Below are 23,555 nucleotides of genomic sequence, written 5' to 3' on the forward strand. Positions count from 1 at the left end.
TGCTACAGTTCTGAAAACTGTTTTCAGTGACTGCTAGTGTTACGTTTTCAGGTTTGGTTTGGTTTGGGCTTTTGTGCTTTGGACAAAACAAGAGTATTAGAAAGAAAATACCTTATATAAGAATATGAAAAAACTTATTATGAAGGTCTAGTGATACTAAATATTGACAGTATTACTGCAACAAAGCTTATATTGAGCATTTTGTTAGGAAGGAAATGAGTAATGTGAAGGAACATATCAAAGATGTGTGAAATTAAAAAAAGGAATGTCATATATTGAAGCTTGAATAAATTTGTAAGGAAAAATTATGTACTAGAAAAAAAAAGGAGTTTTAAGATTAGTGTGTTTGGAAAAAAAGGTACATACATGTAATTTATATGTAAAGTTCTCTCTCTTCCAATTCTAGCTGTGGACAGATGGATGTGGAATGCCACCTGTATCACCTCAAAACAAAGAGGAAGACTTTTTTGCATCCCATGTTTCTCCCAAGGTATAGATTACCTGTATTTCATTCGTATTAGCTTTCTGAATACTGGGTTAACTGTGTGTTTATGATGAAGATTAAATCCTGAAGGAAAATGTTACAGAGAAAGGATAGGTCAGTGAGTTAACATTTATCTGCTTTTCCTTCTATGGGTCTCAAAATTCTCCCTGAATGTGAACCACTTTCTAAGGTGATAATTTAGAATGACCCAAATAGTAACTAAATGTGGAATGAAACTATACTTTCTGTAGGCATACAATTCCATGTGGACTCATGATTCCCTGATTGGGGGTGCTCTGATTTAAATATACTATGTGATAATTTTGTTTTTTAATCAGTAAAGTTTAACAGTTCTTAAAGCATTTGCTAAACAATTCTTTTTTATTCCTCAAAATTCTTTCATCCTGTTTGAAAATGTTAATTTTCTGAAGGCTGTTGCTCCTGTTGGTTTTCATTTCTTTGATCCTACATCCTTAAGGTGATAGATGCTGGTTTTGTTTCACAGGTTAATGTTCCAGAGACTCTCTTGCGTCTGGTATTTGAAAAATAGATAAAAATTGTCATCTTCAACTTAAAGCAATTAAGTTATTACTACACCTAGTACTCTTAAATGTTGCAACACTATAAAGTGTTCTAGTACAATTGCTTTCTAGTACAATTACAGTCTGTAACACATGAAACACAAGTGTAATCACAAGGAATATTCTGGGATAGAGAAGAATTCAAAGGGCTTGGGTATATCAAATTAGCCCATTGTGGAGACTCTTTTTCCAGTTCATATGCAAGTTAATTTCCTTGTCATGACGTTGTCATTGTGCATGTGCATTATCAGCAAGTAATAAAAATCTATCCAATTTGCTCGTATCTGCACTTGGGTGAAGAACATAGTAAAAATGACATGACATTTTAGTGACTTTCTGGTGTACATGGGATGCTTAAGGAAGAAAAAAAAAATGTAACTTGAAGGAATTATTTTTCCTTTTGTTTATTCAGTTGTGACATTTCAAAATGTAACCTTGTTGTATTTGTGAGGTTTTGAAAATGGTGCTTTTTGAAGGGAAATTCAGCCTTTTTGCTATTTATTTGTTTTATTTTAGGAATTCGTACTGCAGCCAATATTTGAATGTCTTCTAAAAATAAATTTCAGTATCTTTGAAACCGTGAAAAAATGTTTATATTTTACACACTGGGAGTATCGCCGTTTTACTCAGAAATGCTTATTGCAAAGATCCCCCCCCAAAAAAAATCAGTTATCGTGAATTATAGTCTAGTGTCTTCACCAGAAGATCACCTGTCTTCATAGTAGAAAAGAAACTGAGTATTTCTGTTTGCAAAAAGCAGCTTGGAAGAATGCTTGCAGTTGAGTGGGAAAATCATGAATTGAGGCAAGCTAAAGGAAAAGGAGTTTAAGCAGAAAAGTGTTGTATTTTTGTGGTCGAGGACAAGAAGTAGGAACTCCATACAGATGTATGGGTAGAATAAAGTAAATCTTTACAGCAGACTTTTCAGGTAGCTGCAAAGGCAAGAGGTAGAGAAAAGCAGTTTGTTTACCTCAGGGCATGAGATTATTTGGGTATGGACATTTTGACAGAGATGTCGGGAAGTTTTGAGAGTAAGGTTTTTAGGGAAGAATAAGCATGTTCTCAGCATTGAGAACAGTGGCTCAACATTGATGGAAAAGATAATATTAAGTTGATATTATTGTGACGAGGTCACAAACCTGCCTGTTGAGGAGAATGTCTCTGAAGGAAGTGGGAGGACTCACCGGGAAGACTTGGGAGGACTGCTCGTAATCAAAAATTAAGTGTTAGAAAATTGGAAGTGCTAGAGCTTACTGTGGGGAGAAGGGTTGGTGATTATATGTAAATAAGTGATCTAGATTTCCTGTACTGTATTACTGTTATGAATTAAGACAGTTAATAGCCAACATACAATAATTAAACATAAAGCACAATTAAAACGCGTATTATTTTTTTGGATGGTAAACATACTGAAATTGCTAAGAGGAAAATACAGGTGCTCAGGAGTGTTTTGAAACCAGCTCACTTCTAATAAACGTAGGCATTTCTTGTAACTTTAATAACTGCCCTTCTGAGAATACGTTTAAACCTAGAAGCTGTGATCATAAGAATCCAGTATTAACTAGTCAGTGGTGCTTTGGCAGTCTTTGAGCTCAGTGCTCATATTTATTTGATGTATTCTATTTTGTGTACACTTTTGATTATTGTAATTTTTTTCAAGGGAAAGCATGCAGAGCGGGTGTTATCAGAGCCAGTTTGTCTACAGCAGAAAACTCCAGAAAATAGTCCAGACTGCTATGAAGGTACAACTGTTTCTTCATTAACAATAAGATGCATTTTTCTGGTACTCTCTTTATTTAGGCTGGTTTTTACCCTACTTTAATAATAGAATAACCTAGTCATACTAATAATGCAAGAATTTTGGAGAGGAAGGACTTCTTAGAAGGGTTATGCTCAAATGTGTGGGACTGTGCGTTCCTTTAAGAATGTTTAATAGAAATCCAGACTAATATTAGATTCAAAAGACTGTGAGTCATTGGGTGCCTGCTGCTTTTAGTAACTGGTAAAGCTGTGATAGAAATAACACATTATGCTGTATGAATTAAACAGTACCCTGTGTACTGTAAGTTGTATTTTGGTACTGTAAGTATTCTAAAGAGCCTTCTGATGTTCTTACCCCTGTTATTTATTATGTTTTAGGACCAGAACACGGACCAAGTGTTGATTGCCTCAGTACATCACCAAAAGCTGCATTAGGTAATGAGTGTAAGCAGAATAAGGTAGCAACCAGCATATATTCATTTGTACAGAGAATGTATGACTGGGAAGAGACATAGTTTTTTTAATATCCATGTGCACAAGTTGAAACATCAGATTTTGTATCACAACTTTTTTTGTTAAACTGTGCACTACTTCTACGATACGAATTTTAGTCAGTGTTGTTCTGGTTTTATCTATCTTATCTTAGCCAACCTGTTGAGTTTAAATGCTACAGGTATCACACCTAATAAAGGTGACCATTAATGTTTTACACCTCCTGTTAGACTGCTTTAAGTTCTGCGTTTAAAGCACACAGATGCAGTAGAGCATTGTGCTGTGATTAATGGCCTGCTACTTATGCTAAGCCAACACATCTTGTACTGATAGCTCAGTCTTTCTATCTAGATACAGCTTTTTCCCTTTTCAGAAAGCTGAACATGAAAAATACAGACTGGAAAAATCTTATATTTGTAATACAATATCTTCAATGTTCAGAATCTTAATTTACTTAACATACTGTAAGCAAGTAGAAACAAACTGAGGAAAACAGAATAAAATACATCAGTGATTTGTCATATTGGAGATCATCCTGCAGGGGCAGGTTTTCAAGAATAAAGAGTATTGATTCTCAGCAGCACAGGGGTAGTAAAGAAGTGACGCCTGGGACTAACTTAGTACTTCAGGAAGGTATGGTCTTCGTCGCTGTTTGTATATTCACTTGATTTTAGTTTTTGTTGGTTTGGGTTTGGTTTTCTTTTTCACTTCATGTTTTATCTGTATCATTGGTGGACTTAAATGTAGCCAATACCTTTCTAAGCAGGAAGCAATTCATTTTGGAAGTGATAAGGGATCAGGTGGACCTCTAGTCAGATTCAGAATAGCAAGTCCTGCATTCTTGTTTGTTTACTAGCAGGTATTTACAACTGAAGACTGTAATTTTATTCCTGTTGTATATTTGCAAGAGATTCCATCCCCTCAATCAGAGGCAGTTTCTTGGAGATATTCACAGCTCTGTTCCCTGTAACTATCTCAGTCTTGTAGTTTAGAAATTGTAATACTTCAAGGCATTAAAATAAATTCCCGGAGTTTTGGTGATTTAGTTTTGAGGCTGGTATTTTGGAAATCATTTTCTGCAGTTCTGGAATGAATAAAATTGCATGTCAAGTAATGTACATTTAATCCTTGCAGAGAACACCACCTTCATAAAAAAGAAGCCAAATCAAGCTAAGAAGGGGGTAAGTATATAAATAATACATATTTATAACTCTATTCTAATTTCCTGGAAATATTTAGATTGCAATTTGGAAATGAATTGTGTAAGTTAGTACTAAACAATACTTGTGTCAGTAACAACTGATGAAACTAAATGGAATTGAAAACTATTTCTATGGCAAAACAGCCAATGGTCTGTTTGAAAACAGATTATTGTTTACTTGAATTTGTCTAACAGGTTATTGTTCCATGTAGTAGAGTGCTTCAGATCTGTGGGTTGTTTTCTGACCTCAGATATTCGAAGTCTGTTTACATGCATATAGCTCACTGAACTGTACAGGCTTCCATGTACATAACTGGGTGTCATTTTCCTTGTGCTGTCTGGTCCTGAGCAGCAGGTCATATTTTTTCAAAATTGTGTAAAATTAAAATGACAAAGCATATATTAATGTCAAGGTCTGTATCACATTTCTCCTGAGTTCTTTTCACAGCCACTGTCCCTGCAACTCCGCTAATGCCATGTAAATTTCTTCTCATTTGCTGATACTGGGTTGCACAGCTTTTTCAGGCTTTCAGCTAAGTTAATGGGCATTGAGATCTTTTTGTAGCAAATCTTGAAAACAGAGAGAGTTCCAGTAACACCTTTGAGTGGCTAAATATGCATGTGTGACATAATCTGTCAATACAGATTGAGACTTCAGATCTGTATTTCTGGAGGAGTCCTCATCTTGTATCGCACAGCAGTATGGTATTTGGTTGTATGTATAGGCAACTTGCAGCTGCATCAATTCAAGATACTTTCAAGATGATAGTTTACAGACTTATTTCTGGATGGGGTCTTAGCACTTTCTTAGGCATCCGTCTCCCTAAAGAAGGCATGAGGAGAGTTGAGTATCTCAGAATGATGTGTTCAAGGAACCTGAAAAATGAGTAAGACAGCTCAAGATAACTCAGGTAGGAAAAACTACGTTTTTAATGTATGGCTGTTGAGGCCCAAGAAAATAGCCTAATGTTAGGCTATTAGGATGACAACGTGTTACAGAGAGTCACTTCTTTTAAGTATGGGCTGTTCTATGGAAAAAGATTTGAAAGGTTTATTGGAACATACTAATTTAGATTGAAACCCATTCTTTCTTGCTCGCACTAGAGGGCCCTAATAGACAGAAGAAATTTCTTATTCTAAGTGGTATGTGCAGGTGTGTTCCCTTTACAGTAAGAAGAACATGTCTGTGTTCATGGGTGCATGTACAGTTTGTGAACTGTAGTGTCAGAGCCTGTAAAAAAAACCTGTATTTATGTAGGCCAGAACTTTCTATGCGAACACATTAAAGGTTCAAAAGGTTAAGATAAATGTATTGTGAAAATTAATATTGCTGCAGTGTTGGAGATGAGGAATTAAACACATGGGGGCCTAAGAACAGCAGTTTGAGTGCTGTGCCACTGTCTGAATCAGCATCATCATATCTATTTATATTTGTAGTCTTAAGTGGGTTTTAAATCTTCGATAATCAGAATGAAAGAATGTGATGTGTATCCCTGTATTGAAGTGATACAAACTAGGAATAGAATTATTTTAAAGAATGAGTACAAACCTGGAACCTCTCTACTGACATGTTTAAAAAAAGTTTACAATGCTTTGCCACATGTAAAAGCTAATAATGCATACACTTATATACAAAACCTGTGTACTGTTCTACCATAAATCAGTCAATCAGTAATTAATCTTGAGATAACACACTAGCGCTGGACAGGGAGAACTAATTGAAGAATATTTGCCACTTCTGAATGTAAATTCTGAGTTAAGTGTATAAGCACCAAATGGTTCCATTGCAGCAAGTTTTATTATGTTAATCCTATGCAACAAAATTCTTTATTAAGAAACTGAAGTTGTGCTATATATTATTTATTTGAACATGCTATCTTCTGAACAGTTAAAACTATAATAGTTTCATTACCCTGTGATGCTTGACTGCAGAGCTAACGAAATTTGTAAGTTAGTAGGAGCAGCATGTAGGAGAGGATCAAAACATGAAAAAATACTTTCTCTGCTCCAGATTTTAATTGTTGTTTGCATATGCTCCTGAACAGAGTGTAGTGTTTGCTGTTGCTTTCAAAGCTTACTCTTAAGTCAATTGAAGTCATTGTCTCCCTTATAATGCTGGGGCTTTTGTTTTTTGTTTTTCAATAAATCAAGCTCGGTGCCAAAAAAGGTGGTTTGGGGGCACAAAAAGTGAGCAGCCAAAGCTTTAATGAGATTGAAAAACAAGCACAAGCTGTAGATAAAATAAAGGAACAAGAGGATCTTCATGGCAGTAAGAAAACTGATAAGGAAGAGCCACTGTAAGTATGAATTAAATATGCAATTGTAAACCATGAAGCCTAATTTCATGTTAATGAAGTAATTGCCAACATTTTAAATACTATCAGAGGTTACTTCATGCAAATAAAACTTCAGTTCTTGCTTTAAAAAAAACCCAGATGTTGATGAGGTGGGCCAAATGACAGTCTTCCCATTGCCCTTTTTTCTTGCCATTTTGCCATATGTTCCTATAGTTAATTATTTACTGTAGAAATAGCTCAGTGCTATCTTTAACTTTAGTGTTATTTAACAGGGAAAATAAGGAGACATTCTGCTGATACACATGAATAAAATGTGAAATAAACCCCAAACGTGTTGAAGTATTATAGAGAACACTCTTGGCTCTTGAACTTTCTTTACCTCGCGTCAGTTTGTTTTGGTGTAGTGCACTGAACACTATTTAAAGCAGTCTTTCTAAGAGCAGGGGGAACATACAAATACACAGCTTTATTTGTACTTATTGGGTAGAGTTTCTGTGCTGAAGACGGGATAGTTTAAATATGACTAGAATTGTCTGCTTGAGTTTCAGCTGTTTTATACTGGAACTGCTTTCATTTCACCGCAACCCTTTGAATATTTTTGTCTGAGGCCTCGAATCTGTTAATCCATCTCACTTAATAAATACTTAGCCCTAAAGGTCAGAGGGTGGTGATTCTGGTTCCTTCCACTACATTTCTCTGCTACACAGTTTTTGTTTTTAACACTTTGTTAGTTGTCATCAAAATTAGACTATTAAATACTTTGTTAGTGTACACTTTTACTGTTGTAAAGTTTAACATCCTCTCTTGAGTGCTAAGATGCATCATTTTTATGACCTGCAGACAAATCACTTGGAGCTCATGATACCAAGCTCTTTGGTCTATAATGTCCTCCCTGCTCGTTTTGCTTACTTTTATTTAGCCTCCACAGAAGTGGATATTTTGTGTGCTGCAAAAACATTAATCGCAAGGGGATCATTCATTTTTCCTGAAGTATTTTTACCATAAAAGTCATGCTTCTCAGTGGCTGACAAAATCTACCTGTAGAGTGACTCAGAGGAGTGGACTACTAAATAACAAGAAAAATGACTGTTCATTATTATTTATTATTATTCTTTAATGATAGTATCTTTGATTATATTACTCAGTTTGGAAGAAAATCTCAATTAGCTATTTGTTTTTTGTGTCAGAAATGCATAGATCTATATAGATTCAAGGCAACCTTTAGTATAAGGTTGCTGCAACCTTTCTGCAGTGGCCAGAACCCTCTAAAAATGTCTTCAAACATGAGGGGTGCACATACACTTCAGTTTATGGATCCGATCCCAGCAGGGCAAAGATAAGTTTTTTGCCATGGAGATTAACTTTTTGGATTTTTAACTGTAGATGGCAGTATATACCTAAATTAAACAACGGTGAATACCTCTAAAATTGCACCTGCTTCCAACTAATTTGTATGGCAGTTTTAATTTTAAAAGCTTGAGTAATGAGTTTTAGTAAATTAATTTGATGTGGTTTTGTTGTGTGGCAGGAACAGAAGTAATTCTTTCATGGGCTAGTATTTAGAAAGTTAAAGAGTTCTGAGACTTAAAATGTTATTTTATAATTGATACACCTTTTTCTGCTGTACACTGACAATAGATAACTGGAATTACTTTTAAATTGAACCTACTTGTTTTAATCAATAGCAAATAAGATTTTTGGTGTTCATAAATAATATTTCATAAAGATGGGCTGCTGATCTTTCTACTTAAAGTGCTGAATAGATTTTTATCAGTTGTGGTTTCAAGTTGAACTTTAAAGAACATTTTTAATTTTCTGTGTAACAGTTGGTCCTAAACTGTAAGATTTGATTTAAAATGTTTCTGAACATACTCTGTGCTTTAAGGATATATTTTTCTGATTTTATTGGTTTCAAAAGTCATTCCACAGATGGTATCTGACTTTTATTGTTATAAGCAACTCAACATAAGATACAGTGGTTGTTTTAGTTCTGGCTCTAAGTCCTTCTTAAAGCCCCAGTCAAAGGATATCTAATCATTACAAGATTGAGATTGCTCTCCTCCTTTTCGAAATGTCTCATCAGTGGAGGAGTGATGTCCCTCCCTTACCTTTTAGCAGGCTGGTACCTGCATTCCTTGTCTTTGAAAGAAGACGACCAGACTCTGTCCTTTTAATTGTAACACATTCAGCCACACAGCTCCTGTCTTGCAGGAGATGCACTAACCAGCAGGGCATGAACTTTGGTAGAGGCATCTTGTACTCTTGGTTAAGTCAGTATGCATGGGACCAGAAGAAATCAAGCTGGCAAGAGCCGGCAAGTTTCAGTAATCAAATAGTTAGGAGACGCACTGGAAGAAAATACTCCATAGTCAAAAACTTGGTTTCATTCCTGTTTCTACACAGAATTGATAAAAAAGTACAATGGCTTTCAGGCTTAAGTGCTTACTCCCTAGTTGCAGCATGATGTCTACCGGCAGCATCCTAAATCTCATTTACCTTTCTTCTGATAGTGTTCATTTGTAGTTTATGACAGTCACAACTTACGAATTATAGTACTGCTGCATTGCTCATGAAAATTACTATTTTTGTCACTTCTAACAAATTAAATGTAAGCAGTGTTTCTTTGTAATTAAATGTCACTTCTAACAAATTAAATGTAAGCAGTCAAGATTAAAAGCCTATCTCTGCTGCACTAGTATTACTGGAAAATAGTTGCGATTGCTTTGAGGTACAGGAAATTTGTGGTATCTCAGAATGACAGCTTACAGTGTCTGAGCCCTGGGGATATTTTGAGTGACAAAATGTGTTGCCAGCTGTGCAGCAAATTACAACATTTGGATGCTTCAGAGTTGCCATAATACAGAATATATTCCATTTTGGGAGTACAAAGACTCCTTCCCTCTCCTGAGATACTCTTTTGGGCATGTAAGGAAGGGCTGTATCAATAAAGGAATGTGGTCTACCTTGAGCACTTGTCTAAAGAGTGTATATATGGCAAGTGTTAAAACCACTGACAGCATGAGGCAGGGGTGGAGTGAGACATAGCAACGCCAAGCTGGACATTACGGGAAAATATTACTAGTATTCTGTCATAAATACCACTGTACTGTAGTACATGAGAGTTGGCTTTTTTGACAGTTATTTGGTTTCACCTAGAATCAGGACTGTGGAAAAAAGACTCTTTCAGTTTGACTTAAAGGTGATGCAAAACTGTCCTGAACTTTAGTATACCAAGTTTCACATTTGTTTTGAAAAATATTACTTGCTCATACACAGACTAGGGTACTGTTTCCACAGTCTTCTCTACTGGCTTTCTCCCATCCTTGTAGTTTGAATTTTATCCAATTAACAATTAATATTTTCAGTAAACTGCAAATTACAGTGCTGCAATATATGTTGCCAATTTTCTACCGTTATTATTGGGTTGGTCATTGTGTAGCATTTTCCAGTTATATTTTAACTGTATGTTTTGTTGTAGCGTATCATCTTTACGGTTGGCCTACAGAGATCTTGATATTAAAACAAAAGAAGAAAATTTAAATCTATCTGGTAAGAAGAAAACTGAATTGGAGAGGCTTGGCATAGGATTTGGCAGCAACAGAAGGTATGTGAGGTTCTATAAACTGTATTTAAAATACTCTGTGGCTTTATGCAGTTATCCTTTGTTTTGCTTAGGAAATAAAAAAAATATACTAAAGTGTGTTATGAAAACTTAAATAACATAATCAGAGAATCTAGTATTTGTCAAGGGAAGGATCAGAATTGCTTCTGATTAAGTTCTAACCTGCCAGACAGGTGTTAAGCTAAACTGTAGGATGTCTGTAAGGTTTTTGCCTCCATTAGCTGACTGTGAGGAGGGTAGAAAGTTTTCAGTGAACACTACCAACCCAAGTGTATTCTGTCTTTTGCAAGCCAAAACTCTGAAATTGCTCTGTTTTCCAGCTGTTGGTTTGGTCTGTGTGTTCAGAAGTCCTGTCCCTACTTCAGATAATTGCAGTTGAGTTTTCCAGTGCTTTTTCTTTGTTCCTTTAAATTCCTCCTTTCTTCTTAAATGTTTGTATAGCTTGGGCTTTATCAGCAAGCTTCAGAAACTAGATTTGGGCTTAATTTTTTTTTATTTTTAGGTGGGAGCTTTGTTATCTCCTTATATACTTACTTTCTTCTTGTCCCCAGTGGCATTTCTCACTCAGTCACTTCAGATATGCAAACAATAGAGCAGGAAACACCTGTCATTGCAAAGTCGAAGAAAAAATACACTGAGGATGCAGAAGACTCATATTTCTCTGCTAGTTCAAGGTAATTTATAAGCTTTTTACTTGGGGTGGGGGGCAGAAATATATGCAAGTTATGTATTCAAATATGCACAGTATATTTGGAGCTTAAGATAAAAACAGAAGACGACTGGACATGTTTACACAACGTATTTTCAGGGGACGTCTGAATCAGAAAAGTTTCAGAATAATTGACCTTACCTTGATGACACATGTATTTATAAAGAAGAGGAGTTACTTTTTCTGAGGATAGTCTGAATTAATGTGTTTACAGGTTTTGTCTTGTTCAGGGTCTAGTCTCTGTTTGCACAGACAGTTGCCATGTAAGCTTTTAATTGCTGTGCACCAAATCCAGTGATTTTTTATTTTTGGCAGAATGATTTGTGTTCATTCCTTTTTTTTTTTTCCCCTTTCTTTCAGTGTTACTTGATAGACTTTTATATATTTAAATTAAAAAAATGCAAAAAAGAATTGATGAATTTTGGATCAAAGTATGAATGCAGTGCAAATTACAAAATACCGCTGTTGGGAGGGAGAGAAAAACACGTTAGTTCTACAGGCACTAATTGAAATGAAACAGTTGTTTCTGAACTGACAGATAGAAACAGGTGTTGCTTTTATAAACCACCTTTATTGGATTGGTGCCACAGAAACATGAAAAATTGTACCTAATTACTTGTAGACAGACAAATAAAACCACAAAGGCTTTTGTGTCATTACTTTGTAGTGTAATCGCTGGTGGCAGAAATGCAAACACGGTACCAAGTCTTATAAAATAAAACGTATCATTTCAAACAGCTTCCCTGTTTGTTCCTTGAACTGTTACTGCTCTCGAATTATTCATAAGCCTACTAGCAGGCAAAGGATAAATTATGGAAGAGGTTTTTTAATGTGTTTTGGTTCAATAATTAGAAGATAAATTGTAACCTAGCTGCTCCCAGATCATCTTCTAGTTATAGCAACAGTAGAATCTAGTTCAAGTTGGTGTACAAATTAATTCTCTTTAAAGAAACTGTAAAGTCAGATTGTTAGTCTTGGTAAGGTTTGTAAGGTGGTTATTAGCCTGAATTCCAAAGGGTGGCATTGAAATAGAGGTAAATTTAACATCATCTTCATATATGCCCGAAAGCAGAATAATCGCACTCAAGAGTTCTGACGAATATCTGTAAATTAATCAAGCTAAATATCTGAAGATTTAGAAATATAATTGAAGCTTCACAAAATCCTTGGATTTTGTTTTTTTCTTTTTGCTATAATTAATAAAATCTATTAATATAACAATGTTAAATTTTATTTTCTATTCAATGCTGGTTTTCTGTCTCCTTCCACTCACACCCCTCCCACACTCCCTGAATACTGGGAATACTATTTTGCAAAGTTGTGAAAATCTGAGAGGGAAGGATAAAGAAAGTAAGTAATGTTATTCAAATCAGCTCTTGTAGCCCCTGCCCCATCCTGTGATTTTGATGGTCATTGTGACATTGGATAGCTTCATATATATATATGTATATGTATACATGTACACATACACATATGTATACATATATATATATATATATATATATGAACACCTTGTTATTACATGTCCATATAAAACTTCGAAAGATTGCTGTGGCTTCTTTTTGTCTGTCAGAAGGGAAGGCTAGAGACTCTTACTTCTTTAGTTCATTCCAGATCTGTCCCTGCTATTTTCCATGTGCAGAGGTGGAGGCCTTGCTGCTGAAGGTGTCACATTTCTCATAAACTGCAAAAACAAAGTGTCCTGACTATTCATAACACAAACACGAAGGACCTTGTTGTGGGTGGGTTTTTTTTTCAAGAGTGCTTTTCAAAAAACACAGCTGCAGACTTTAATATCCCATGCTTGTTCTACTGAATCATTCCGTTCTGCTAGCCTCCTGTTGATCATTTTACTCCCTACCTGGTTGAATCCAAACTTTAAGAAAGTCTATTTAACTACAAAGGGAAATTCTTAATCTTTGGCATTTTAATAGGTTGTTTTTTTCAAGTATTCTCCATATATATTCAGATAAACGTAGCTAATCAAAGGGGAACAGGTCAAGATAACATACACCCAGAACTGAAAAACATGCTGATTCTTTTCCCCTCTTTTCTTTCTGTTTGTGTTTTCCCTGCAGTTTTGATATGCAAGAGAAGATTATTGTATTGTATTGTTTTTAAGTGTTGTTTTAACAAAACATGTTACAAAACTCAGAGGTACTTAATATTTATATTAAAAAATACAAAAAATATGTAAATAAAAATTTATTTAAATAACACACAGAATCAGAGACAAGGGCAGTCTTTACTCTTCTGAACTCTTTGTTGATGCCTTAGAAAATGAGGCCAGATTCTCTGCTTGCACAGTTTAAAGATTGACTTGCTTGGAACTGTGAGATTAGCCGCTATCAGCCCCTTAGTGAAAAAACTTTGCCTCATGTGGAACCAGAGCACACCTGGGTGCCATGGGTTAGCTGTTTGTTCCTGGATCTCTGGAGTGTTCAAAGTGCCTTGAAAGTTACAGTGACTTTTTTTGTAGCTGGTATCTTAGCATGAGGCCTCTATGAGCAGACTGCTTTGTAGTGTCGCCATGGTGCCTTGCTTGCAGAGTCTGTCCTTAAGTTTTCTGAGGGTTGCTCTTAAACCAGCCACGTATCTTGACAATGTCCTTCCCAGTGCTTTGCCTGACCCTAACAAAGACGTAATACTTTGAAGTAATGAGAACTTTGCTGGTTTTGGTGGGACCATATCTCTCAGGCAAAGATATATTGCATATTCATGGCCATATTCAGCCAAAAGAAAGGTTGAACTTTCCAGTCAGTCAAATATATGCATAAAAACAAAAAAATCAATAGAATTCTATTCTGCAAAGCTTCTAACCAATATTATGAAGTCCTGATTATTCATTGACAACTATCATTGTGCTGAAAACTTGCCAGTGTACACTTATTATAGCAATATTTATTCAACAATATAAAGTTGCCACTTTTTCAATAGTTTTTTTTTTACTTCCTTTATTTTAGGTACTATGATTCTTCAGATTTGAGGAGCAGCACTTTCTCTACATGGGACGACAATTCAGATTCTTTTTGGAAGAAAGAAAACAGTAGCAGAGATGTTGATGTAATGTTAACTTCAAAAAGTCCAGGATTTTCAGACAGGTATACCAAGAAAACCTAACTGATTTTTGTACAGAAAGCCAAAGCTTTGAGTCCTGGTCAGAGTAGTGGGATTTTTTTCAATCTAGAAGTAGAATTTGGTCGCAACTTTCATCAGCAGTCAAGAGATTTTTATTTATTTTTTTTGGTAAGCTGAATTTCCTATTTATATTTTAAGCACTTGGCTGTTTTCCTCAGTGCTGTAGAGTGTATGTACTGGAAGTAATTTCCGAAGCGTTTCAGCAAAAAAAGTAGTAGACAAAAGACGTTGAGAGAAACTCAAATATTTGCACTGTTCTGAGAGCATAGGTGCTTCACTTCTTTGTTTATTGCCTAATGAACCAAAGAGAACCCAGTTACGTGGTGATTGAAACTGTAGGGTATTCAGCTTTTAGGATGAAATTATTGAAGATATGTGCAAACAACACGTCTAATTGTTACGATGATAAAAAATGAATGTATTTCTTTGACAACGGCATTTTTATCTTTGTAATCAAGTAGAAAATGTAAGAATGTGGGGCTTTGTGTGCTTGGTTGGTGTTTTCTCCTTCTGTTCTTACTTAAAACTGTTGTTTTTCATTTACCTGTAAAGTACAGTTTGTGCATTTAAGTACAACTTTTTTAACACAAGCATGTTCTGCTTCTTCCTTTCTAGTGGACCAGTGATGCATATTACACAAAATAGGGGTTCATGTGCATAATACTGTTACTTCCTCATTTGCTTACATTTCCTCTGGAAAAGTTGGAGGGGAGAAAAAGGGAAGTGACTATGTTGAATATGTATGTTTGAGGTGGAAGGCAGTGACAGTTTAAAGGACGTTAAACATTTTTGTGCTGTTGCATTTAAATCTGAATTTCACTGACATTGTGGGTTCTGACATTTTGTAGAGCTGTTCTGTCCTTGTTCACGTAATTTAGCTTGCTTTTTAAATGAACTTTGAAAATAAAGATACAAGATTAATGAATTTGAAATGCTGTTTGTTCACCATCTTGTAAAACTGTCACTGAAATTTTATTTGCTGCTCTGTCAACTTAGTTATCTGAATTTCTTTGTCCTGGGTTGATACTGATTTTATTTTTTGTTGTGATGTAAATAAAAGTTAGGCTCACAAGTGCAGTTTATTTTTCTTTTAGGCCTGCGTCTCGTCGTAAGCCTGAATATGAACCACCTTTAAACACAGATGAGGCACAAAAGAAATTTGGCAATGTAAAAGCAATTTCATCAGACATGTATTTTGGAAGGCAAGATCATGCTGATGTAAGTAGAAAGCAGTGGTAAATATTTTTTAATATTAAAATAGCCTTTGCCTATAAACACAGTCTTCTTATATAGAGAAGGCCATAAATAGTTAAAATTGGTAGAATTAGTAAGCTTATAGAATTATGTCCACTTGAATATTTGTCTGATAGAGATGTAGGCGTTTCTGATAACTCTGATAGTTTACCATTTGGTTTTAAGGAGTTTCTGCCGCAAGTAGGACCTTACCTCCAACATCATTCTTCCCTGATAGAAGTGGTCAGCAATCTTTATTTTTGAAAGAAACAGCCTGATGCTGGATGTAGGCTTACTTCATTTGTTCTAAATACCCAAACTGATGCCAACAAACTGTTGTTAAAACAGCTGTCCTGTCTGTGTTTGTTGCATGGAAACGTTATTACTATTGTAAGGCCAACTAAGTGATGAATTGTTCAACAAGTGACATGTAATAGATCCAGCCTAGAAATAAAACACAGATTAATATTATGTTTCATTTTAGAGGTGGGGGATCATTTTGAAAACATACTTTTAATGAAAAATTAGCAATGTAATGAGGAATGTAAAAATATAATTATTATAATAATAATCATCATCAATTATTACTATGTTTCCAGGGAACTCAGAAAAAGTTGGATTAAAAGCATGATATGATTAGAAAGGTTACCATGATGCTAGCTGCAGTGCTTTTTCCTTATTTTATCCTATCTAACCACTCAATTTCACATTTTTTAGTTGTTGTTTTTAATGGTTGCATAGTTTTTCAGCCTCTTGGTGTTGCAGTAGTAAATGTCACTCTGATCAACTCAGAAATGAGTTGAGATTATGACAAACTCACACTGTATAAGTCATGTGAAAAGTACAGAATGGGAGCAACTTTCAGAATGGTCAACTTCAGCTGGATTTGTATGTTCTAAAGCTGTACCTGTAATCTCATGAATTATCTGACATGACCTCAAAAGATGACAGCGTACTGTTACAACACTTTTTCTTCTCAATTCTTTTCTAGTATGAAGCAAGGGCTCGATTAGAAAGACTTTCTGGAAGCTCATCTATAAGTTCATCTGACTTGTTTGACGATCAGAAAAAGCAACCAACAGGTACCTATTGAACAGAGTGAGAAACTGTATTATGGAGTGAATACGCTCCTGTACTCTGCTTCTAGTTCCGCTATCAGCTAGCTGTCACTGTATTCTGCAAGAAGTGTACAAAGTGCAGTACATGTTAGTATTGCTAATAGGTCAAACAGGCATAGCCAGTGTATTTATTATTTAAAAAAAAAGAAATTCTTAAATTTCAAGTTCTGTGTTTTCAGTTCACTGAGTTCAGTGTATTATACTGGTTTTTACATGACTTGTTGAAAATAATAGACTCTATGTTGTAAATAATTTTTATCAAAGGGAGACTGTAATATTTTGTTATAAAACCAAATGAGGTAACACCTACGTCGACTGTTAGGTAGGTTTTTAATAAATGACCAACAACTTATGTTTTACATATGTGAAAATAGCTGTCATAATAATATTTGAGCCTAAGGAAAGTCTTTAATACAATATTAATGGCCTTGAAATTCCCATGTTAATCTGTTGCATGGCATATCATATCCATTCATCCTGGTATCTGCGTCTAAAACTGGTCTTGCCAAATTATTCAGGACATTTTTCTGTTGTTTTGTCTGTGTAAAGGATTTGTTGGAATGCCTTACATTGGAGAGTATAGTTCAAATGAGAAAGGAAGGAAGTAGTAGATTAGATTGACTGAAAAGTAGCTCCTTAGGCTTTTGAAAATGACTCACATTTTCTTTCTAACACCCTTTCTGGATAGTGCAATAATGCAATATAGAAAAGGTAGGACATACTGGAGAATTTTATTGAGTTGATCAGTTGGGTTTCATTCCTTAACTTGTGAGGAAATGGGAAAAAAAGAATTCTTGAAGAACTTGAAATCTGTGAGTAATTATATAAATAGGGTGGAAAGCCAAACAGTATGCAGCATCTGATTTTACTTCGGAAAAGTTGGGAGTTAAAAAACCAAAAGTGATTGTTCAGTTTTGATACCCTGAAAGCAAGTTTTGAATACAGTGGCTAGTAGAGAAATTACTCCTGTTACTTAAGCTGGATTTTAGTAATTTGAAATGTATAAAAGATATTAAGTAGGGGAGGAGACATAAAGCAGAAATTGCAGTAAATTACCCGCTTGAAAGGGTATTTGCAAGATTATATCATACTTGTGCTTAAAAAAGATGTGGGAAATACAAGCAAAGAAATGGTATTTCTGAAATTATAAACTGTGTTTTCAATGGTACATGGGATTGTGGTAATATTTTTTATCTATTGTTGACTAGAACTCCATCTTTAATTTTAATTTTCTTGCATATGAAATGTTTTATATGGAATTAATTTTTCCTTTAATTTGTGTAATAGGTGTGGGGCTTTTACACAGTACTAATAAGAGAATAAGCTAGAAAAAGGTAGATACGAGTTAAAGATGGGGCAAATTGATGTGAAATACATATCTCTGTGTTTATATATGTATGAATGTGTCTTTTTATGTGCACATGCATATATAGGTGGTAAAATTCTCACCCTGTTCTGAAGAAGGGTAATACAGGCAATTATATAATGTTTAGTAGCTGTACATGAATTATGCACACACTATTATTCATCACTAGCCACTTGGAAAGGTTCCTGGGGCTTGTGGAGGAATGCAGAGGTTCCTAATAATGAGATGAAAATACCTGCCTGTGATTTGAGGTTAGTTACTGTTTGTGACTGGTGTGCAACCCAACAGTAAATTTAAAGTTTTATGTTACAGAGACTAAACTTCTGCTACATTTTGTGGGTTGTTAACTGCTCTAAGATAATAGTGAGTTAAAGATAGACCAGAAATTATTTTGTATATTGTAAATTCAACTATATTCAATCTACAAAATCTTCCTTTCCTGTTACACCTCCTGCCCCAAAGACTATCTTTTGACAGTGGTCCATCTGGAGAAATTTTACTGATAGCTTGTCTGGTGTGGAATTAATGCCAAGGCCATCAATTAGTTCCGTAAAATAAAGGTAATAAGGAGACCAGAGCCTGGCAACAAAAACACTGCTGTAATTCTGGGGTCCTTGCCAGAATAAAATGTCCTTTGAATCTAAAGTTGTTTTTATGAGCTCTGCTGAGATTTAGGGTAGAACAGTTTTGGGATGCTTTCGTTTGTACAGAATGCTGTAGGAGCCATTTACCAAAAAGGGGTACAAGTAAACGCTTTTACTTTGCATTATTTCAGACCAGTTGCTTACGAAAGATGGCATGTTGGATAGCTGACTTGTAGATGCTGATTTTGAAGGAAATCACAAGAAAAGGAGTTGCTTTCCTGTCTTATTTACAAGTTTTTCAGACAACCCTACATAACCAGGAAAACATGAGAAAATTAATGTGGCTGAGAAGTGGTTAGAGCTTTTCCCAGGTTATTTATATCTGCAAATTTTATTTCCATGACTCTGACTCTAATATCAAATGCCTCAGCATTTTTGTTAAGTGGAACAGTTTGTCAAAATTACAGTTCAGAAATAGGGCTCTGTCAGTAACAGGGAATTTTTGAAAATAATCTATAAACAAGTGTGCCCATGCATTGTAGAAACAATAGCAGGCTGTAAAGAATGGAGTGGGAAGCATCTACCATGATGAGCCAGCCAATTCTCTTAGCTAAATCACATTATCTACTGTAATGTTTTTATCAGCCTGCTAATGAGGCAGGTGCCTTTAGTTTCCCATGAAAAGAGGTGCGTCAGGTTCACTCCCATTCCCTCCTCCACCCCTGCTCAAAACAAAAAAAGTGAGAAGAATGGGCAGCCCATGCGTATCAATGTGCACTATGGAGCTCCTGTCAAAAGCAGTTAACAGTTGTACAGGTTGGGGAGTCTGAGGCTGGACGAGTTTGTCCAAGGTTCAGTAACTGCTTGCAAGTTACTAGTTGTGTCCTGACTGGTCATGACTATCTGTTGATATGAAGGCTACAGATTGCAGTCTCCATTTTGATACAGGTATGTTTTGGGATTCTTCTTCTCAGGAGCCCCACTTATTCCCAAGATCATGGCCTGTGATGCTGGTTTACTGACATTTGTGCTTTTTACAGTATCAGTTATTTAATATTAAGGCCTGCCAGTAATTCTTTTTGCAAATGAGTGGGTGATTGTAGTTGTTAGCATGTTAATATTTATCATGCAGTTAATAGAAATCAGAGATGTTTCAAAACTATCTTCAGGCCTATACTTTTCATAATAGTAGAGCTAACAGTGGCTACACTATATTGGCTTTAACGAAGGCTGCATTGCCAGCTTTGCCTTGGAGTTTTAAAACTTAATTACATCTGCTATAATTTCTATAGAGCTCTCCAAGCCTCAGATGTAGTAATGCAAAATGTGTGTTTATACAGCATGCAAAGCATACCTGTGCATGCACATAACGACAGAAGTACATTCATATTTTAATTGCGATGTAATAAAACTGTTTAGGATACCAGACAAATAAACATCCAGTGGATTGAAAGTGTGGAATAAATTATATATTATCCAAACTTTTATTGCTTAGCTGGGAATATAGAGTGTAGAAGATGCAACTCTGGGTGAAATTTTGAACAACTGAAAAAAATTGAGACATATTTAAGAAATTTGAGATGCGTGCTCAGTGGTTTTTACAGTGTCAACCAGACATTGGTATTTAGTGCTCCTAGTAGTATCTTGTACTTCCAGGGGAGGAAAGGCTGCTTTTAATATAAAAATCTCTTTTCTTCTTGTGTGCATGTTCTTTTAGGAAGCTACAATATTACAAATGTCTTGCCTTCAGCTCCTGATATAGCTCAGTTTAAACAAGGAGTAAAGTCAGTGGCTGGAAAACTTTCTGTACTTGCTAATGGGGTCATGACATCTATACAGGTTAGTAAAAATATTTACAATATATTAACCGTCTGTTAAAGTCTTTTTATAGGCTTTAGTATCATGGATGCTGCCATTGCATCATCTTAGGGGAGGAAAGAATGAATTTGACTTTGAGCTTTGTAGACCTCTCGTGGTAGAAAATAGATCTTTCTAAAAATAAATCTGTAGCTGTAGAATAACTTTTTTTGCCTTTTCCTTATATACTTTATTTCTTTTCTTACAACTGAAACACAATTTCCATAACAGAGTTGTTTGCTGTCACTTAATTTTTAAAGTAATAATAGTTCATAACTCAGAACAGAATAGTTTAGTTGGAAGGAATCTATAGCAATCATCTGGCCCAACTCTTATATTGGCTCTTCAATTAACTTGACATAAATACCTTTGATCCATGTTTGTGCAGAAAATTAAGACATCCTTGTTTCAATAGCGTAAAGCATGCTTCATGCTTCAGTTTGCATTTCCTAGATGAGGTCAGTGGGAGCTCTTGGGTGTTTGAAAATCAAGCTAATTATCCTGGAGTTTAACCATAAACTGCAGTTCTTGGAAGCATTGGTCAAATTTCTTTAAGTCTTTAAGAATTAAACAAGGCTTTATGTACAAATATTAATTAAAACTGATTTAGTCCAATGGAAAACATACTCATGTCTGTCTGATTTTTTTACTTTTCTAGGATCGATATGGTTCGTGACATCTTTTGTATCAACATGATTAAGTACCCTAAAGAAGGATTTCTCTTCAGATACACAAGTGAACACACTGCTGATGGGAATAAACGTTGCCTTAAGACTGTTGATATTTTTACTTGTTCCAGCATATTTTTTCCTTATGCAGCTTTCTGGCTCAGCCTCTTCTTACTCCTGTTTAATCTTTACAGAGCAGAAACCTTGCAGCAACTTGTTACATTGCATGTATTTTTTTGATTTCCCCTCCTTTACAGTCTTGCATTTGTTAGCAACCTCAATGTTAGATGTTGGAAGCTTTATTTTATTACTGGTTTCGGCTGTGAGGCAGGAATGAGAAAGAAGGATGAATGCATACACTGGAAATGAGGGTTCCTAATAGAAACCTCAGTGCACTTTCATCCTTACCAGACGTAGCTTGTCTTCCGTCTCTCATGAGCTGTGGGGAAGAAAATGTAAATGAAGTACACGCTGAGGTGTTATTTAGGAGGCTGTTGCTAAATATAGAGTTAAGTTAAACCTGCGCTTATCAGAAAGTAGAGGCTCTTGCAGTCATAAATGGCTGTGCATTAAAATGATGGGGAATTAAGTGTTTTAAAACAATATTCCTGCTAGAAAATTGTATGCTTAGATGAGACATATGGAGAAGACAGGATGTGGTATATTGAATAGTGGATTTCATCTTGTTATGGGAACAAGCTATTTATTCCTAGTTTTGAAAGTTACAGAAAATTGCAATATAGAATCCTTAAGTGCTTTTTAAAAATCTGTATTGTGTACAAATTGAACTAAAAAATTTAAATATATTAAGGGCCCAGTAGCGTAGTTAATTAAATACTTGTTTAAAATGTTTAGAACAAGCATAGATTTTTGATAAATTATGAAATATTGAATGAGGAAATAGTGGGGCTGTGTTTTAGACAGTCTAGATTTTTTTGTTGATGACATTCTGTATAAAAATGATTATGACCTTAAAGAAAAAACCCATCACAACCAAGAATGAGCACAAGATAATTCCGTTCTGTAACTGTATTTCTTAATTCAAATTTGTAAACGTTGCTATCTAATAAAAATAATAGCTATAAACTCATTTTAAAATTAAATTTCTATGTGCAGACATGAGCCTCCAGCTTCCTAAATACTGCCATCTGTATTCTGTCTATACAATGGTCTGGTAGAATTAACCTTTAATTTCAATTAGTGAAATTAGCTTTCTTATTAAATTACTACAATGATTCAGAAATCAAAACACTAAGGCTGGGGTAGAAAATAAGCTACTGTATTAAAATACTATGAATACTGTGTTTAAATGCAGTATACATTTTCCAGTATAACGATATAGCTGTATTTCTGCTTTAATTTCTAGCTGCCTTTTACATCTACCTCTCAGTTCTGGTAACTTTCTCTTAAGGATGTTACACTTAGATTTATTAATCCAAAAATGATCTTGCTTGTTTTGTATTACACTTAAAAACAAGAATTTATTTTGCTTAACTGTAGAGCTTTACAGTAAAAGTCTTGCTTTGATTTCTCCTTTCTGACCCTAAAAAGGTGATTTTGCTAATATAAAATGCAGATGTACTGGTCAGGGCTTGTTTCGGTTTTCTCTAATTACAGGTAATGATTCTCAGACTGCTCTTTCAGTTAAGTGTACACAAAGAAGTCAATTTATTGCAAGCAACAAGTGGTCTGATTTTCAGATTTGTGATATACCAACAACATCCAGTGACTTGCAGAAGAGCTGCTCCTCCATTCACTGGGCTGCATATTGAGACATTTGTGTATGGGTGCAGTTGCTTAAATTAAGGCAGTTAAATATAACAAAATGTAGTTCTGTCCCATCCCATGTTTTCTCATATGTTAAGTGAATGGGAGATCACCTACACTGAAATAGTTGTGTGCATTTTTTATGTGTCATTGCAATAGAGTGAACCACTCACAGATGGAAAAATACCAAAAAAAAAAAAGGAGATTTTCAGTACAAAATAAGAAGAAATTGTAAGAGAAAACAAGTCTGGGGTTATCTTAAATGCCATAAAATGTGTTCAACTGTCTAACAGCTGTATAGCTGGATGAATAGGTCTTGAATGCCCTCTCCCCATACACCTATTTGTGTCTTTAATAAATCCATGAGGTTTCACTGATTTTCATCAAATTACAGTAGGGAGGGTTTTCCATGTACACTGGAAGAGACAGCTTTAACTCCTCTAGTTTCCTGGGAATTCAGCATACCATGGCACCTCTGATTCTGCAGGATGATACTGCATCAAAGGGAGAACATGTCTCAAAATTAGGTTTGTCTTCCTGCTGTCTTGTGTATCGTTTGCCTTCTAACACATCTGTCAGTCTCTGGTAAGAGGGGCAAATGGCTGATGTTGCTGCAAGCATCACAGATTTTAGAATGTGCGATAAAACCATGTGTTGGATCTGGTTTTGGAACAAGT

The 23,555-nt window shown here is 35.2% G+C and overlaps 1 protein-coding gene across 2 annotated transcripts in view; it reads left to right on the plus strand.

Moving 5' to 3' along the window:
- Window positions 1-22,201, plus strand: part of ARFGAP3 (ADP ribosylation factor GTPase activating protein 3) — a 35,303-nt gene extending 13,102 nt beyond the window's left edge. For both annotated transcript variants that reach the window (XM_057427463.1, XM_057427469.1), the window contains exons 5-16: window positions 407-490; window positions 2,726-2,807; window positions 3,205-3,261; window positions 4,453-4,499; window positions 6,671-6,816; window positions 10,295-10,420; window positions 10,990-11,112; window positions 14,111-14,248; window positions 15,380-15,503; window positions 16,510-16,600; window positions 20,304-20,425; window positions 21,102-22,201. In XM_057427463.1, coding sequence (XP_057283446.1) covers window positions 407-490; window positions 2,726-2,807; window positions 3,205-3,261; window positions 4,453-4,499; window positions 6,671-6,816; window positions 10,295-10,420; window positions 10,990-11,112; window positions 14,111-14,248; window positions 15,380-15,503; window positions 16,510-16,600; window positions 20,304-20,425; window positions 21,102-21,119 — 1,158 coding nt within the window. In that variant the 3' untranslated portion in view covers window positions 21,120-22,201. The remainder of the gene's footprint in view (window positions 1-406; window positions 491-2,725; window positions 2,808-3,204; window positions 3,262-4,452; window positions 4,500-6,670; window positions 6,817-10,294; window positions 10,421-10,989; window positions 11,113-14,110; window positions 14,249-15,379; window positions 15,504-16,509; window positions 16,601-20,303; window positions 20,426-21,101) is intronic.
- Window positions 22,202-23,555: the final 1,354 nt, after the last annotated feature.

The sequence above is a fragment of the Pezoporus wallicus genome, unplaced genomic scaffold (assembly GCF_028554395.1).
Source record: "Pezoporus wallicus isolate ANWC-B61680 ecotype Strahan unplaced genomic scaffold, APGP_CSIRO_Pwel_v1 scaffold_3294, whole genome shotgun sequence".
In the NCBI taxonomy this organism is placed as follows: Eukaryota; Metazoa; Chordata; class Aves; order Psittaciformes; family Psittacidae; genus Pezoporus; species Pezoporus wallicus.